This window comes from Staurois parvus, unplaced genomic scaffold (genome assembly GCF_062004578.1).
Source record: "Staurois parvus isolate SC_StPar_1 unplaced genomic scaffold, SC_StPar_1.0 ptg000068l, whole genome shotgun sequence".
Lineage (NCBI taxonomy): Eukaryota > Metazoa > Chordata > Amphibia > Anura > Ranidae > Staurois > Staurois parvus.
In genome coordinates, this window is record NW_028317864.1 from 8,280,129 (window position 1) to 8,300,206 (window position 20,078).

The window sequence follows — 20,078 nt, forward strand, 5'->3', positions numbered from 1 at the left end:
AATAAAAATGTAAAAAATTTTTTTAAAAATTATAATTTTTGGTTATAAACTAATTTGGATTTTTTTTTTACTAAAAAAATAACGGAATAAATTTTGACCAAGATTTATGATGAAATATTATTTATTTGCAAAATTTTATTAAAAAAAAAAAACACTTTTTTTCAAAATTTTTGGACATTTTCATTTACATAGCAAAAAAATAAAAATCCCAGCGGTGAATAAATACCACAAAAAAAAGCTTTATCTGTCTCAAAAAAATGGTAAAAAATTCATATGGGTACAGTATTGCATGACCGCGCAATTGTCATTCAAAGTGTGATAGTGCTGAAAGCTGAAAATTGCCCTGGACAGGAAGGGGGTAAAAGTGTCCGGACAGGAAGTGGTTAAAAGATCTGGCAAGCTGGTTGTACCCAAGTTGATTGATGGATCAACTTTGGTACAATCAACCGGCCCATACATGGATTGAAATTTGTCTGGTTCCTGCTGAACTGATCAAATTTCAACGCATGTATGGCCAGCTTAGGTCTAACAAGAGAATATAACCTATTCATGGGAGTTCTGGGTGGATCTACAGGCTCTGGTCACATGTTCTAAATAATTTTCTTGGAATACTAGAGGTTGTTTAAAACCCAACTCCAGCACAATTATGTATTTATGTATTCAGCGCTGAGCGAACTGTTGGCGCTTTATAAATACTGTATAATAATAATAATAATCTAGGTTGACAGTGTTGGAGCCTCTGTAAGGTGTTTTTTTATTGCTGCCTCTGGAACAAGCATGCAGCAAGTAAAGTCACAAGGATGTCAGAACTCTCGATTTTGCTTAGCTTTTTAGCCGAGCAAACAAGGGTACAAATTAACTTGGTTTGGGGGTGAGAGGGTCTCTAGCAAGATCTCAACTTTTAAAAAAACAAAAAACAAAACTTACATTCCATGGCAGCGCTAAATGCCTTTTAATTTTTTTTTATTTCTTGGAGAGGGGAGTTGATCAAAACTTGAGAACCAGAATCTGAAGTTGCTGTGCATGGCAACCAGTTTCTATCTTTCTTTTTCAAAGCTTAAAGTGAGTGTAAAGGATTACTTTTTTTTTTTTTTAAATAACAAACACGTAACCTGATCCTCTTCTTCTGGGGTCCCCCGCTGCCGCTCTTGGCTCCTCCCCCTTGCTGAGTGTCCTCATAGCAAGCTGCTTGCTATGCGGCACTCGGGGTGGGCTTGCTCCCGAGCCATGCAGCTCAGTCCTGCCCCATCCTCACTGACTGTAATTGATAGCAAGGAGTCAATGGAGTAAGAGAGCGGAGAGAGCTCTTGACTCTGATAGGGGGGGGCTGGGGGGTGGAAGGGAGTTGCTTGCAGAAGGTTTCTTACCTTAATACATCAAATGTATTAAGGTAAAAAAAAACCTTTAGCCTTTAGAACCACTTTAACTAAACAAGCTGAAGATAGGGAAGCGGGAAGCCTACGTCAGCACGGTCCTGGTATTTATGTTGTATTAAGAATACTGATGCAAGGGGCTGTGATTGGCAGCTCAGTGCCATGCAGACTGGTGTGACCACCTATCTCCCTCCATGATCCAGTGGGTGGCTGGTGTTCCCTTTAATCCCCTTAGGGATGAGACCACCCATATCATGTTTTAACCTGCATGTGTTGCAATGTCCCTTCACAGTGTTGGTAGAGCACTTAGGAGTCTCTTTGCCCTGGCTTTGGTTGGTCCTTCCCTCACCCCACTTCCCTCCAAAGCACACACAGTAGCAGCATGAGCTTGCATGTTGGCTACTTTGAGGCCAAGTGAGCATCCCTCTGCTTTCCTAAGCAACCATTGGGAAGAATTTGTGACTAATTAGAACCCAAACTCTCATAAAATAGCTGTAAGACTTTACTATCATAGCCATTTTTTTTACTTATTAGCGGTCACTAAAAAACATCCATTGCCAGAAACTTTGGTGAGCAGATTTAGAACGTCTCCATTGTTTGTTTTTTTTTTTTCAGAACCAGCCAGAAGAGGACTGGGAATATTTGGCCTTGGAAGCAGCACAACTAACTAGCCTTTCTATGGTAAGGACAGCTTCCTGTAAAGAAAGTACCACTCCAAGTGTGCAGTAATGCCAGGGTGACTGGTGGCCAAGGTAGGTGTTAAAGAACATGTGTTTTGTAACACACCTTTTTACACATATAATAAGAATATCAGATTCTAAGGAAAGAATTGTAAAAAAAAAAAAAAAAGTTTTTTTAGCCAAACAAGATGCTTGAAAATGAATTGTAATCATCTAAATAAAATACTAAATTTGCATGGCGGAGTATCTCCACGCGAGGCTACCAGACCAACTTATATTATTTGGGGAGGGGAGCAAATTTCACTCCAACATATCACCTGTGCTACATGAGGACTGGAATCAAAACTAAAAACATCAGAGTGTTCATCCAAGCTGCCCTTCTGTATTAAGTTCATAGGCATAAGCAGTGTAATGTAACGGGAACCCAGAAATTGGGTTTGTATTGAGCCGCTTATCAATCACTTGTGGGACATTCAGAACCAATGGTGTTGTAACCAGTTTCTTAAGCTGGCCATACACTAGTAAAATTGTATTCAATCATGTTCGTTTTAAGAACATTTGTTTAATTTTGCACTCGTTAGTGGGGTCAAATTGGTGTTAGTCTTTGAACATAGTGATGAAAAAGCAGGAAAGAAAATTTTCAACACTGTAATTCCTAACAGTGAATTTGGTTTTTGCTCACGGAAGTCCATTCACACCAAAATTGAATGTTAAAAACAAACCTTTTTGAACAACATTTATATAGTAATCAAATGTACTAATCAGAATTTTTGTACAAATGTTTGTTCGAAAATTCATGTATGCCCAACTTTAGACTCAATTGCATTGATTGCACCATAAGGGACGGAGCCGTTCTCTGTGATCTAACAGGCTGGAGATATCTTTTATGGATATATAATAGCAATGGCCTGCACAGATCCTCAGCAGGTCAGAAGTGGTTGGTCACTTTACTGCTGAAAGCAAAACAGTTTAACACATATGGTGTATTGGATACTATATAACCAATGTAGGATAGCATAGGCCCAACTATCAGTTTCTAAAATAAGAATGGTTTGTATAACTTAAAAGGAACCAAGGGTATTCAGACTTCATTTGTCAACTATCAGTTTCTGGTATAGTCCTAATTGTGACTGGTTGCTGTGGGAAGATGCCGATGGATCTTATTTGAAATGACATAGTAGTGGGTTTTATTGGAAAGAAATCAGCCTCACCTGTGTTATAAACTGGATGCATTCCAGGAACATATAATCCTTGTGATTCTCATTCACCACCCTCTCATCCACAAAATGCCTGGGCTCCAGCGTAGAATGGTCTGCAAAATATTGGCTATAAGTGAAGTTATGTTCCACAATGTGCCTGCAACCAGGCAGCCTTTAAAACAACAAATGTATGTGTGCAAACCGCACTTTAAATAAAACATTTGCATAAAATAACGCATGGCAGATGCATTTGCTAGGCTAAATATTAAAAGTACAAATAGAAACTGCAGTTAGATGTCTGTATAGATTCTCCTACAAGAACTATATTCAAGATGTTCAAACACAGGACCTTCTGTTCCCACTGTGGCTACCATGTGAATGTATTAAAGTAGACCTCCAGTGAAACCACTAAATACACTGCTGATATGCATATGTAAGCTGTTTTACCTATCAAAAGATCCGTTATTCTTTTTTATTAATCCTGTGATTCCCACACCCCTGCCACACTAAACAGCCAGAGGAGAAAACCATTATTTAAAAAATGCAACCTCTGTATCACCCAGAATGCTTACTGCACTATGAATAAGTATTGCTTCCTGTCTAGGCTTCTACCTTTTTATAGGAATCCTATATTGAGAGAAAAGCCAGAGCATTCTTTAGCTAATCTGCTTTTCAAAATGCTACTTTGACCTTTTTTTAAAGATGCTGTGCATTATTTTAACTGGCCTTTTTAGGTGTCTGTACTTTGAATCGCTGAGCTATAACAAACATACAGACAATCAACACACCTGACTTGCATACTTATTCTGGGTCAGAGACTCAAAGTTTGGAAATCATTGATGCAATATAACAGCCAGGAATCTAGGATTTTCAATACAGAGAGCTGAGCAACGGCAGACTCCATATTTTTTTTAGTGCAGGATTCCTTAAAACTGAACTCTGACCAAAAACAATATTTGGACATTGTGTATTAAAAAAAATCAATTAGCACTAATAAAGTGAAGTGTGTAGTCTGCAGCATTCTGTAAAACTGTTACTTTCATTCATACGGTATAGTAAGTGCCGAACATATGGCGCTGAGACTTACACTTCCGGCTGGAGTACAGCTCTGATAGTGTGTTGTTTGCTTTGCAACTTGTCCATTCAGTAAATGTCTTGCATTGTGTTCCTACAATACAAGATGTTTTGTGAATGGTGAGGGGAGATTGTGACATACATCCGCACCTCCTCCATTAACATTTACAGGCAACCGTCTCTCAGAGCTGAAGTGTATATCTCAATTCCAGATGTTTAGTGCTTGCTATACGGTATGGGGTGAATGAAAGTAAGGATTTTACAGAAATCTGCAGCCTACACCCATGGTACACACTTCATTAGTACCAATTTATTCTTACAGTGTACATCTCCAAATACTGGTTTGGCCAGAGTTCTGCTCTAAACCCAACCTCTTCTGTCCCCCCCCCCACCCATATCTGTAACTTATCAGAAAGACAAAACTCACTATGCAATGCAATAGACATTAATTGACTCATGATGCTAGTCCCCCCAATCTCAGCCTGATTTGTGGTTTGCAGGAATTATGGGGGAAGGGGGTGTTACTGTTAAGATATATTTACTTAAATGTGGAACTTCTCCTACAAGTGGAAGTTCTGTTCACCCTCCTCCTCTTCCGTCATTGGAAAAAAAATTGATTTCCTGGGAGCAGGTACCTCTTTCTGAGAGGTACCCCCTCCCACTTCTGCTTTTCTCGAACAGGCAAGAATAAAGGAAGTTGCCCCCCCCCCCATACACAACCTCCAGGGACCCATAACACTTTCCAGGAGGCTGCAGTAGTGCATCTCACACAGGTGCAGTCGAGAGCCAGCTGTGAAACAGCAGGGAGTAACAGTTAGCCTCACACTGCCAAGATGGCAGCCCTGGTACCCAAAAAAAGGGAAGAACAGGGCCAAGTGAAGACAGAGCTGTACTCCTGGGCTGGAAAGTGTCTGTTTATTAAAAGTCAGCAGATACAGTATTTGTAGCTGCTAAATGTAATCTTTTTATATGACCGAAGTTTCTCTTTAATAACTGTAACATGTGAAATAAAGAAAACTGTCCTACAATAACAGTTATTTTTACCTACAAGCTGAGCGCTGCCCCATATAAAAGGAAGAAACTGAAAGTCATCAAGGCCCCAGACCCCTTGGCTGCCAGCAGGCTCCATTCTATAGGTTTTCTGCAGCTTTCGCATAACTTCAAGGTAACTGCAAATATAAAGAAGAGCAGAGGGAGAGAAGACATCAAAGTAATGCACGGACAATGGTCACATTCATGCAGCAATTACTACAAGCTACCAAGGAAGGCCTTTTACCGAGCACTTTGGTGGTCACCCTTAGGACCCTAGTGAAGGGGCCTAAATATTGGACGTCTAGATCTTTCTTGTAGAGTAACCATACCCTTAGATGGTTCCTTAATATTCAAAATTCATATACACTGTGCATTAGCCAATCCCTCTGTTGGCTGTAATAAAGATCATCAAAATATCTCTACACCATTAATACAGGAAAACACAAATTTGTTTTTCCAAACTCCAGTCTGTCCGACCCTAGTACGGTAATTTTTTTCACAATCAAAAAGGTGTAGTATTTCCAGGTACACAATTAACTGCTACCCGTCCACCCTATAGTAGATATACTGCTACAGGGCGGTATGGGTGCGCAAAATCACGTATATATCCATGATTCTGCATTTCCGGGTAGGGGGTGCATGCTGCCATACGCGGCCACAGCTGTCAATCACTGGGTCCTGGCCACGGATTACTCGCCAGCGCCCGTTGATTGCCGAGGGTCTCCGACGGGGAGACCCTTTGATCGCCTCTCGTGTTAACCCCTTCCTGCCCAGTGCCATTAGTACAGTGTCAGTGCTTTTTTTTTTAGCACTGATCACTGTATTGGTGTCACTGGGGATGTCATTGACACGAAGTCCCTTCCCTCCAGTGTCAGAATGGCCGCCGCAGTCCCGCTATAAGTCGCTGATCACCGCCATTACTAGTAAAAATTAAAAAACAAATTCCAGTATATATATATCACCATTTGCAAACACTATAACTTTCATGTAAACCAATTAATTTATACGTATTGGGATTTTTTTTTTTAGCAAAGACATGTAGCAGAATACATTTTGGTCTAAATTCATGACGAAATTTGATTTTTTAAAATTTTTTTACTGGACATGTTTAAGGGCAAAAAGTGAAAAATATTATTTTCTCAAAATTGTCGCTTTTTTTTATAGCAAAAAAATAAAAAATGCACAGGCGATCAAATACCACCAAAAGAAAGCTCAATTCGTGGGGGAAAAAAAAAAGACACAAATTTAATTTGGGCGCAGCGTTGCATGACCACGCAATTGTCAGTTAACGTAACACAGCGCTGTAACACAAAAAATGGCCTGGTCAGGAAGGGGGGTAAATCCTCAGGAGGACAAGTGGTTAAATTTACACATAAAGTTTATAAATATATAACAAAAATAAGTTTACATAGTTTGTAAGGTTTAATAAAGACACTAGTCCATCCACTTGAACATGAGTGTGTGTGTTTACATCACTACCACTTTCCAAATCCCTGTCCATTATGCTCGCTAAGAAACACATCTAAAAGTTTTTGTTTGTTTTCTTACATTCCCCACTGACACCACAAACTGTGGAAGGGAGTTCCACATCTTTACTACTCGACCAGTAAAGAACACCTTCATGTAGCTTAAGATTGAACCAACCTCATTGTGTGGATGTGTGTCTTCTTTACAGACCTTGGGTTGAATAGTTTCCTCTCAACGCTGGAGTCACCATTTAAAGATTTCTATATTGTGATCCAATCCCCTAAGAATCTCTTCTCCAGGAAGAATATGTTTATTTTTTGGGCGGTCAGATTGTGCCCGCATGACCCAGTACCTTTAGTATTTAGGCCAACTTCTGCTCAGGCAGAAATCCATTAAGGACAAGAGGCATTAGGAGGTTTACCAGTGTTTGATCAGACTGCCATGCCACTGAAAAGTGCTAAAATACTAAAACCTGTAGGACAAGGGTATTGAATTAAAATTCACCAAGTCCGGGCCGTAAAATTTCAACCAGCAGAGGTCTGAAACTCATGTAGGCACCTGTGGTGCATTTCTGTGTGTGCAAAACCGCATGTTGCTGCAGCGCGATTTTGAAAAAAAAAAGGGGTCGTGGGTCTCTGACCCGCCCACAATGTTGGCACCAAATCTACATGTACAGATCTGAATCTGTTCTTACATCAGTGTCCTCATTCCACACTGCACATCACAGTCCCCTCCCCTTTCACAGCAAGATCCCCTCTTGTTGAATGTCCTCAGCTCCCCCTTTATATTACAATTCTCAGCCCCCCCACCATCACTTTAATGTCCTCAGCCCCCACACATCATAGTCCTCAGCCCACCCCATTTGAATGTCTTCAGTCCCCCCATATTTCAGTCTTCAGCTCCTACCTTTAATTATAATGTACACAACCTCCCCCCCACTACTGTCCTCAGTCCGCCCACATTACTGTTCTCAGACCCCCCACTTAATGTCCTCAGCCTCCGTCATTCAGTCCTTGGTTTCTTTTCACATCACTCCCCCACTGTCCTACCTTACACAGACAGCGATTGATTGCTAGGACTGCCCTTCATCTTAGCAACCAGTCACTTGCTTGTTAACCTCGGGCAGCTCCTGTCTTTCATCCAGAACTCTCCTGTGTCAGCTCTGTGAGGATGACCACGTAATGGCTGGGGGAAGAAAAGGCTCCTAAATGGCGGGACTGCACCGGTCTGGATGGGGCAGTGACTCGGGTCGCATCCGGACCCCGATCCTCTAATTAGCGATGCCTGCTTTAGGGCCTGTCTTGATGGGCTTTTGCTTGAATAAGATCAGCATTGTATTCCTATATGAGTTTACCCACCAACTGTGGGTTCAATGGGCCTGCCAAAGAATTCTGAATGATCTCAGAAGCATTTCAAACTAAAGCTTTTCCTATCTATCGAAGCCCAGAGCCCATTATCACAGGCTTTTAGCAACAGACTGTCCCCCATGTTTATATAGTAAATGCATTTTAAAGTGAAGTGACCATTCCCATTTTTGTTTAGGTGACTGAAAAACTGCAGATATTTTTCATCAGAAATCATGAATGATCAACTTATTGGTTTGCCAATAACCCATTCAATGCCTAACTCCTACAAGGCAGGCCTGACAATGGCATTATATGGAAAGTATAAACAGAAAATATAAAGTTTAGTGGCTTTTCCGCATTCGTTTATTTCATTCTTACCGATTGAAGACTTTGAAGACGATGGCAAGCTGATCATCCCCCTGGAGAACGCCGATTTTACACAAACAGAACAGGAAGGCGGCAAATGCAGCTTCATGCCCTACAAAGACAGAGAAAGGGCCGTGACTCCAGCAGATCATCACATTGACCCATTTGTGTTAAAATATTTCTTATTACAAACAGGCTTATTCAGCTAGATCTCATTCAAATGAGCGGCTATTGAGAGCCATTTTTCTTCTATGTCTATTCTATGGTATACTCATTTTTCTTGACTAGATGTGGTATAAACAAAAAACATAACTGTCACATTTATAAAAATGCATCTTGGAAAAAAAAAAAAAAAAAAAAAAAAAAGCCCTTCGATAATCATCAATGCAAACGACACCCGTGTAACTGCAGCCGGCATCTTGCATTCTTTTATGCCGAAGATAGTTCCCAGCATCTGTTCCTCATTTAGCGGGAAGAGACCCGCAGACTAAGCGCTGCTGAAAAACTTGTGCTTTAAGCAGAACAAAAAAGCAAGTTATTTTTACTCATTGACATAGCTTCAGCATATTGCACGGAGACCAATCACATCAGTCCTGATCACCAAAGGAGCTTACAATTCAATGTCACCACCACAGTCATAAAGATACACATGCCATGGCCACTTCAAAATGGAACCTGTCTTTTATGTGTTTAGGGTGTGGGAGATCATGAGATCAGATATGTGGACTGATGAAAACTGAGGCTATGATCCCAGTGCCAACAGGCAAAGCATGCTGTTATATTGCTCACTAATCAGAGTTTCAGATCCCTGGAAGATGAAATCTGGTTTAGCTGGCCATACACTGGTAGATTTTTGTATGAATGTTTCTATGAAGAATCTCATCAGTATAACTGAAAATGCCAACAGAGACTTCACGAATGTTGTTTTAAAATACTTTAAAATTTCTTTTGCTGTTAAGATTCGATTTTAGAATGAATGTTTTCCCATATGAAAAAAACATACATTGCTAGAAATGTGTTTGAAATTTTCCATCCTGATCCTTGGAATTTTCTTGCCACTATGGTTGAAAACGACCATCGATTTCACACCACGAAGGATTGGAAAATTGAACGAAATTCTACTAGCGGATGACCAGCTTTACTAAAACATATGTCATCACTGCTATTTTGCAAAGCCTAACTGAACAAGCCAGGTGGGCTCTAAAATCTGTCTCCAAACAGAAATTATTTTGTTAAATATCCCATTTCACAGTCTATGGCAGCTGAGGGTCTAGATCTTCAGTGAATACTGAGCATTTATTTACACACATGAGTTTAGGCTCAGCAGAACTACAAGTCCCAGTGTGCCCTTGTCAGCCTCCACGCTTTGAGGATTGCAAACTGCCTGGCAGTGTACCGGCTAATTTAATCTGTGGCAGCTTCATTAGCATTCTAGTGGCATGCAACGCTCTCTGCCAGGGTGTATGTAAAACAGATGACTGCAGTATGGCTGCAATATACCCAGAATCCACCGCATGGACCCTGTCATCTACCACCTTTCCTGCCTACCCAGCTTCCTTCCCATCTCTGCTCCCACCCAGACTTCCCATTCCTGTACCTCAAATAGCCTCTAATGCCAGTTTAACTCCTTCTGCAAAAGCTTTCTCATAATGCCAAAAGTAAGGTCACCCCACAGCCAGATAGAATCAGTCATAAAAACCTGCTGTATGCAAATACAAGTAGATTGTTATGTGCATAGCCATTGTAGGACAAAGGAGCAATTTGATCATGTAACCTTCCTTAGATTTACTGACAATTATGTAGTGCCACAGCCTACATGATCAGATATAAACTGAATGGGTTGTTTAGGTGAGCCTTCTTGGTAGAACTAAAGCTGGCCACACACGTTACAATCTGATTATGCAATTTCCATGTAATCTCCTCTGGATTTACAGGCCCTTATACTACATAGTTATTGACGGATCTAAAAGAGTTTGTCCAGTCATATTGTAATGTGCATGATGGACTTTTGACCCTGTTACTAAAATCCACATGGAAATAGAAGACATCTAATACCTCTTGTGGTGCCTGCACCACTGATCTCTACTGTAGACAACAGAAAATCACACTTATACAAGCTGCAGAATCTAACACTTTCAGGAACGTCCTGGTCCGATCTGCCGGGCCCCTACATTACTACTGTGTCCTGTAGTGATGAGGAACCACAAAGGGGGGACAAGGAATCTGCACTCGCAAAAGTGTTGGTTTCTGCAGCTTCTTCAACTGGTGCTGTCTCATGACTACAACAGTGGTCGGCGGCTCCAGAACCAGGAAAGGTGCTAAGATATCTGCTTTACAGGAGGCTCTCCACGTGGACTTTAAGTCGTTAAGGGAATTGTACATATTGTACAGTTACATTGCAAGATGTGTGGGCAGCTAAGAAATTTGTGTGGATTTTTAGTAAAGTGCTTTGTGCAACCATCAGAAGCCACCAAAAAGAGCTTGCCATAGAGGGATGCAATATATTCTAACAGTAGGGAGGATTCTTTGATCCACCTAGCTTGAGTGGATGGGGGAATCCGCTTGTATTTTTTGACTGCCCGCTGGCTGATTGAAAAAAAATAACAACCCATCAATGGCCTGTCTTACAAATGCACACAATATTTATGTATTTAGACTTGTCACTTATGACATTTCCATTAACTGAAAGTGCAGTTACCATATCATTTGAGCCTGTTGCATTAAAATTATATAAATAAATTAAACTCTATTTTCCTGTACTATTAGATCCACTGAATGCAAACTGCAACCATCTAAAGCAGTGATCTCCAAACTGTGACCTGAGGGCCAGATGTGGCCCTTTGCTTGCCCTTATCTGGCCCTTGGGGAACAACTCCACCAACTGACACCTATGATGGCACACCATTCCTCCCACTGACACCATCAATGGCACTATTCTTCCCATTGATACCAACAATTGGTCTTTCTTCCTCCTGATAAAACCCATAATGGGGCACTGTTTATGCCCACTGATTTCTGGGCATTTTATACTCCCATTGGCCACAGTCCAGCCCCCCTAAAGCCTGAAGGACATTAAACTGGCCCTTTTCTTAATAAGTTTAGAGACCCCTGATCTATCACAAATATCTGCCAAAGAGCCATGCCAAATTAGGATTTTCTCACTGGTAACAAATCCACAGATTCTGAGAATGAACTTACCTTTACCCAACAAGCAACGCAGCAAGGCAATGCTCCACTGCTGCTCCCTCTTCAATCAGCAAAGGAGTGAATAAGCTGCCACTAGCCAATACAACATGGCATCTGTGCACTAGGGTGCATTTTCAAGGTACACTGGGTTCAGATGAATGGCACCACCCCACCAGTCATTCAGCCATTACTTTCCAGAGGGGTGTGAAATTCACTTGGGAAGTACAGGCAATTACGGTATTTGATCAATTATGCCAAATGTTACATATTTCTTTGCCATTGCTACTATAACCAACTCATTCCAAAGCAAAATCTAAGGGGTGTATAATCAAAAAATTCACAAGGCTGTTCATCCATCGAAACTGCATGTAAATTCATCCTGTGTGAATGGAAAAAAACTGAATACTCTCTGGCTATATTTTCTGCAGTTTTAAAGTGGAAAACAGCACATTATGAACACTAAGGGGGTATTGACTATCATAGGAAATAAGTACATTCCTCCTTGCCATCTAATGGCCATAATGCGATACAGTCCACATTCACGTATTCGAACTGTGGAGAATATGGCCTGAGACCATTCACAGAGAACAAATTTACATGCAGTTTTGATAGATGAACAGCTATACATTTTTTTTATAAATTCAACCATTGGTGATAATTAGCTTCTGAGATGTAAGTTGCTTATCTGCCAATGTTCTAAATGATCTATTGCTTTTAACTATAAATTTTTTTTTTTTTTTTTTTAAATCAATTTTTAGCCAAAAAAACATGGTGTAAGCAATATATTTTCTAAAGGCAGCTCTGTTTGAATCTTGTTTCAGAAACTGGGAGGGCTTCTAATACTCAAGTAATCTAAATCAGATGCAAAAATAATTCCACTTATGTGCTCCAGATCACAGGGCTCAATTGGCGGGCATCATCCTGATTGACCCTTCATGAAACTTGTATTGGTCGATAGAAGCTTTTCTTATCCTCGAAACAGACCTGCTGAGACATACTGAAGGAGAGGACCGACCGAATACATAGGTCCAACTTTTTAAATTCTTCAACCCGTATGTGGTTTGTTAAAGTTTTTCCACAAAAGGATAGTTGTTTTTTCAAAGTGAACTGGGTAATGTGGTCAGTTTCATGCAAACACCACTTACCAAGCTGTAAGAAAAATTTACAGCTCAACAGCAACCATGTCTACAGAGACTGGAAATATTCACTGACAGATTGGTGAAAATACCAAGTGTGAGCGGAAGTATTTGCTGAAGGCACATATACTAAAACTCCAAGAGGCTGAAATGACAGTAAAACCTGTCTTGCACTGGTGTGACAGCATTCTCCAAAGGCCAGGAGAGGTTATTAATGCTTTGCACATTTCTCATCCTCTCAAATGTTGCTACACAGCACCAAGCCTAGTGGAGGATCGTTGTTAAAAGCTAGCGTAAGATATAATTGTGACCATACCATAAGAGCCAATCAGTGGACACCTGACAGCTAACAGCATTACTGTCAGACACATAAGTCATTGTCTACAGTGTACCCCCAATGTCTGATAATGTGGACAGGGCAACAGTCAAGAATTGAGAAAAGAAAAAACTGGCCACTGAAAGGTCGAAATTCAGCCAGTTCAGCAGGAACCAACCAAATTTCGATCAATCTATGGGCAGGCTGGTTGTACTGAAGTCAATCGATACAACCAACCTATCGGGCTTTTTCACCAAATTACTGCCAGCAGCTATAGCAGCCAGCAGTGATCACTGTATTCTGTTAGCGGGGAAGGCTCCCCACAGTGGAACACAATAGCACAGCAAGAGGGATTGAAGGAAAGAAAATTGCTTGATTAGGGGGAATTAAGCAATTTTCTTTCCTTCAACCCATGTTGCATAATGTATGGCCTGCCTGAATATAAATGAGAAAAGTCGGTGAACATAAATGTGGGTGAACTTACGGTTAAATGTTGAAGTTGACTTCTGATGAAAAAGGCACAAATTAATGTATCAATAAATTATTTTAAATACAAGCCGTATGTGTACCTAAATTCGACCTGGTATCACCCTCCTGCAGTCTCTGTACAGCAGGGCTGGACTATAAGAGGAAGTAGTACAAGGAGTACAGGAGTCAATTCATGTGCTAATAAGAAGCATGCTGATGGGAGGAAAAGGCAGAGTTACAGAGAAAAGGAGCTCATCACAGTTCACAGGCTGGGCTTAGAGTAAGTGGTTTGAAAGATGCTTGCTATTAGACCAAGGACATCTAGTGGCAAAAAGAAGTAGGGCAGGGGAAATCTCTGGCTTGAAAGTGACTAAAGCAGCAAAAGCTGGTTATGTTATTTTATCTTTTAATGGGTTATTGATTTTTATATTTTTTTGCCTGGTGTTCTGCTTTAGAGGTACATAAATTTAAAAATATGCTCAGAGATGAATACAGGCAACACTGCCTATCTATCCAGGCACAGCCGTAAAAAAAAATTAAAAATAAAAAATAAACCCCAAAAAAACACTACTTTTAGTCAGCAATCTGGTGATCTGAGAACAACTTTAACCACTTCCCGACTGGCTGTTGTATATAAACAGCCAGGCGGTGGCACTGCAGGGTCGGGTGGCCGTTTATAAACGGCCTCCCCGCACCCTTCTTGTGCGCGCTCCCTGGGAGCATGCAGCACCGCGATCTGGTGCCCGCTGTGTCCTCCGGACACAGTGAAACACCGATCGGTGGACGGGACCTCTGTATGAGGTCCCGATCATCTGATCACTGATTGGCCAATCAGTGATCACATGCAAAGTAGTAAGCAAGATGTCACTTCTGACATCAGTGCTTACTAGGTGTGAAATCTGTGAATGATCACAGAGGTCACATGGTACAAGGCTATTCACAACAGCCTTGTACCATGTGACAAGCTGTGACCAATCACAGCTCACTCAGTAGTTCTCAATGGCTGCAAGAATGCAGACAGAGAGAAAGAGAAATGATTGCTTTTACATCCTATATGGGTGTAAAAGCAATCAGTGTAAAAAAAAAAAAACCTTCATCACCCCCCAAAAGTAGTACAGTGTCACCATGGTGACACTGTACTGCTAGGGTGACAGTATGTAAAAAAATAGTAAAATAAATAATATAAAAAAAAAATACAAATGTAAAAAAAAAATTTTAAAAATTATAATTTTTGGTTATAAACTAATTTGTCTTTTTTTTTTTTACTAAAAAGATAACGGAATAAATTTTGGCCAAGATTTATGATGAAATATTATTTATTTGCAACATTTTATAAGAAAAACACTTTTTTTCAAAATTTTTGGACATTTTCATTTACATAGAAAAAAATAAAAATCCCAGCAGTGAATAAATACCACCAAAACAAAGTTTTATCTGTCTCAAAAAAATGGTAAAAAATTCATATGGGTACAGTGTTGCATGACCGCACAATTGTCAAAGTGTGATAGTGCTGAAAGCTGAAAATTGCCCTGGTCAGGAAGGGGGTAAAAGTGTCTGGACTGGAAGTGGTTAAAGTGAACAACAGGTTCCTTTCAATGCTGCCCCAGGATGAGGTAAAGAGAACCTGTTGCTAGGTAAGGCTCAGGTCAGCTTTAAAGATTAAGTCCACCTTTTGAAAAAAAAAAAAATAAATGCACATGTATTTGCAGAAAAAAAAAATGTGTATTTATTTATTTGCAGATGAGCCTGTAAAGCATTGCAATCAGAACTAGAAAAGCTACAATTTCTGGGGAAATTGTGTGAAGTGTTCTTGCCTCCACCAGTAGTGTACAATGTCAATGGGCGGTGTGAGTTGCAAACAAATGGTCATATTGTGAAAACTATCAGGACTATGGCTTGGCCGTGGACATTTTTAGTGGCAGCAGGGATAGCTGAACGTTTTGATATAAGATTTGTGTAGGTGGGCTTGAAAATGAGGGAGTGATGGCAGTTTAGAAATCATGTCCTGATCTTTCAGCTCACACTCTAGCTTTTGTCAGCTCACACTCTAGTTTTTAACATTCTGCCATTCATTCCTATGGGACGAATTTCACCACAAAAACGGCGATATTTCGTGAATCATTCGGCGAAACGCTCCACAAAGTAATAGCGCACCAATCAGGAACAAGCCCCACGTTTCGGTATATTACTGTCTATGTAGTGTAAAAACTGTGGGAGGAGTTAGGGTGGAAAATTTGGCTATAATAATAAGAATATATATGTGAGATAACAGTAAGTGGTCTTGCCATGCAAGAACACTTAATTAGTGGATGGTGGGTGAAATCCATAGGCTCCTCCTTTAGCTCCCTGTCCGTACCAAGGAACGGGTTTTCATTTAGAAAGCTGGAGGAAGTGTCAACAGACTACGAGTGTAGTGATCACCAACCTTGTGTTCCATTGAGAACAGCAAGTCCATCTGTTTCAGTGTGGAGCCTCACACAGCTGCGCCAATGTCAAATTTGACAGCTGTTGTGGGGGAGAAGAACTCTCGCACAGTGCCGGGGAGATTTTGCTATGGCGGGATCGGCACAATATTACACCCTAAATATGAATGTAACATAGGTCTTAAATGGTGGACTTTGTCTTTAGGGTAGACTGAATGGACAGCTGCACCAGTTGCTGGATAGCATTAGTTCCCTGACTAATTTACTTGAAACCAGAAATTGCATTTTATGGCGCACCTAAACTGTTATATTTTGCACCTTACAAGTCCTGAGAGGTGCTGACTGCATTAGATATATTATTTTCCCTTAATTTTCACCTGGTAATTCTGCCAGTAATCCACTGTGTGGTGGGTGCTGGTGGGGGGCGCCCAATTCATGTGCTTCCCAGGGCAGTGAATACACCACTGTCCACAGCGGCTCGAGGTTGTGTACTGAAAGCGTGCCTCACAGCACACTGACCTACAGCTCTCGGGCATGGCTTCTGATAGGGGGTCAGTAGGACAGACTTCCGATCATATGAACACTGTAAGGCTACGTTCACACTAGCCTTGTGTGCAGGCGGCAGAGAGGCGTTTGGGAAGCGTTTTTACCGCTTCCCAAACGCCTCTGCCAACTCTGCACATTACAGCACATGGTGCTGTTCTAACAGGAGCGTCGCGTCGCGTTGCGTCGCGGCAAAACGGACGCCTCTGGTCGAGTCAGGAGGCTTTGAAGCCTCCTATTCTCGTCTATGGTGCCGCTCCGCAAACGCCCGGCCGGCGTTTGCGGTGCGGTTGCGGTGCGGTTGCGACGCGGTTGCGGGGCGTTTGCGGAGCGGTAACACCACTCAAATGCATTATAGGCGTTTGTGGGGCGTTATTAACGCTCGGCAAACGCCTAGCAACCGCCGCTAAACCGCGCATGCGGCGTTTGCGGAGCGTTAAAAACGCTCCGCAAACACCGGACCAACGCTTGCCAAACGCTATAGGGGCGTTTGGCAAGCGTTGGCAAAACAGCCTAGTTTGAACAAGCCCTAAGAGCCAATAACAGAAGTCACATGACACAGAAAGAAATCTGCCACCGGATTGTTAAAGTTTACATACACTTTAACATAATGCTGGTAATATTTATGCTGGGTTAGATAAAGAGATAACACAATGATTGAAATTCTTTCCTTTCCTTTCTTCTCCATGCTCCCCCTCCAGCATGGATGCTTTCCTGGAAAGCCTAGGCATTTAGTCATGTGCTCTCTGGTCACAGTTCACATTGACTGCTCCTCCCGTACAGCAGAGAATCATGTGATCATATGCATAGGCATTTGACAATGGAGGGACCTTGCTTAGACATTTTTCCTAGGAAAGGTTAGTCTTTCAGCCAACCTATTTCACTTTATTTATCCATTCCAGCAACACAACCTAAAGATTTAAGTACAGGTCATCTTTTCATGGCAATATGACTCTGTGGGCAACCATTAATATAGTCCCATTGCAACTACACACCTCCTCCCTACCTCATCATGCCTTTGCAGCTACTGCCAAAACTACAAGTCACAGGCTACCCTGCAATCACTGGCTTGCTGAAACGTGTAGCTCTTCAAGTGCTATCCACTGGGAATAATGGGATTTGTAGTTCCCCGGCAGTTTACCGGAGAATAAATGTGTATTTACCATAGCCGACTTTTCCTTAACAGCTGCACGCAGCTTGCGTTTCTCTGATAGAGATGTGGCGAGGGTTAAAAAAAAAAAAAAGTATTTTCAGTATTTCTCCAGCGCAAAAAGAATTTACAAATCATTACGGGGTGACCTCAGCTGCTGGACTTCTTATTTGCTGTACCAGCGAGATGTGCGCCTGCTGCTGGAGGTATTAAGCGTACGTGAGATGTGCTCCATGCTGCTAGCACATCTCGCATGTCTAACAGCAGCCCCTCGAACACGTGTGACTGATGCTGTCACCCCATGGAGTTACAAGACACAAACCGTTTTAGAGTGACTAACAGAGAACAAGAAATGATGTAAGGGAGAGAGGAAAAAAATGACAGCACAGGAAGAAGTGGGCTGCAGCACAGAGAAAACCACTGCAGGCCTCAGTCACTGCTGCAACAACAGGGCCCCCTAGTGCTGAAACAAGGAAAATCAAGGAAGGTTCATTTGTCTACATTTTACCATTGTTTCAGTTGGTTTTAGATCACTAACCCTATTGAGGGCTTAAGTATAGCCAATGTGCACCACACCTGCTTCCAAAGGAGCTTACATTCTTATGTTCCTGGAGCACTGATATAGGAATGCACAATCTATGACCAATTTTCATGAAAGACAACCCTCTATATTTTTGGAGGGAGAAAGCTCACACAAGCTTAAAAAATATGTAAACCCAACATTTCATATTCCTGATATGTGCCTACTGTACCATGTACTTGTATGAAAAAGTATCCTGTTCCCTTTGTATTGCTTCCTTTGTGTGAAATCCCCGGTGTCTCTGCCAGTCCCTCTGCTTTCCGGTCAAAAACGGACCATACTAAGCACGAGAGCACAGCATGGTCAGTTCTCTAGCTGTTCTCAGAATTCAGCTTGCTCTCCTCCAATGATCAAATTTCTGCTGACATGCCCCCCCCCCCCCCCCCAGCTATTCACTGGGAAGACTGGTAACTGCTGTTTCCCCTCCCTCACCTTACTACCTTATGCAGAGAACAGAGGGAATGTGATCACTTATACAAAAGGGGGAAAAGGGTATTTATAATGGTGTGTATATATATATATATATATATATATATATATTCCAGGTTTTATTGTCAAAGCTTAAGTGAACAAGCTGAAACTGATTGGCTACCATGCATAGCTGAACCACTCTACAGTTTTAGTAATTTTAACCCCATAGTGTCCATGGTAGGAATTAAAGGCAGTACCCCAGTACAGCAGGGTAACTGTGCTAAACAAAATAAGTGCACGATGAACCTACATGCACTTCAGGTGCCTCTGTTACTCTGTGTTGTAAGCAATGTGTGCCACACCAATAATAATAAATGCTTTAAATGACACAGGTCACATTAGTCGATTGATTGGGGAAGGTTGGTGAGCCTTGGACAAGTATAATAATTTTGCTATGGCGCTGTGTCCCTAAAGCCAATTCATATGTCCTGTGTACAAAATGGATTAGATACATTTTGTATTGCTCTACAATGTACATAAAAGAGTCAATATCAATCCCCGACTCCAAGGAGCTTGCATTCTATCAGCCCACATATCCACACATAAACTACCTACCTGTATGTTTTTGAGTTGGGGGGGGGGGGGGGGGGGACCAGAACAACTGGAAAAAGGACAGGCTAAACAGATGACCCCAGCAAGAATGAAGTCATTACCACCTGGTCATGGACCCCATGGGGAGTATATGTAATGTGCTTAGTGCTGCACCCCATGGCAACCAGTCAGAAATGAATAAGTGATAATATAGGGGGAGAGTTACTAAAATTGCTGCACACCAAATGTGTGGGAATAGTAACCAATCAGCTTCCAGGTTTTATTGTCAAAGCTTATTTGAACAAGCTGAAGTTAGAAGCTGATTGGTTACCATGCAGCACCAGATTCTGTGTGCACCAGTTTTAGTAATTCTCCCCCATAGGGTCCACTAATGTATGCATATCTGAATTTCCTTTAGAGCTTTTTTTTTTTTTCTTATTTTAAAAAGCATGGAAGGACAAATATCTACAGAACTCAGGAGGGAGTTAGTCCTATCAAGTTGCTATAGTCACTTTTCTAAGCCTCTACTGAGCATCTGTACACATCCACACATCTCAACATACTTCCTTTCCCTGTTTGCTACTTAATGTAAAAATAGCCATGTATTTCTGGTGATCACATTCTGTATCTTATGTGGGACGATTTTTGTGTGCTCAGCACATAAGACAATATTTAAAGGGTCAGTCCACCTAAAACAATTTTTTTTTACGTTTTTGGTAGATACTTGTGAGTTGAAC

The 20,078-nt window shown here is 41.3% G+C and overlaps 1 protein-coding gene across 1 annotated transcript in view; it reads right to left on the reverse strand.

The window, feature by feature from the left end:
* Positions 1-20,078, reverse strand: part of PTPA (protein phosphatase 2 phosphatase activator) — a 153,250-nt gene that overhangs the window by 50,006 nt on the left and 83,166 nt on the right. The window contains exons 6-8 of the mRNA XM_089669086.1: positions 8,550-8,649; positions 5,371-5,495; positions 3,265-3,365 (exon numbers count right to left, since the gene is read on the reverse strand). Coding sequence (XP_089525212.1) covers positions 3,265-3,365; positions 5,371-5,495; positions 8,550-8,649 — 326 coding nt within the window. The remainder of the gene's footprint in view (positions 1-3,264; positions 3,366-5,370; positions 5,496-8,549; positions 8,650-20,078) is intronic.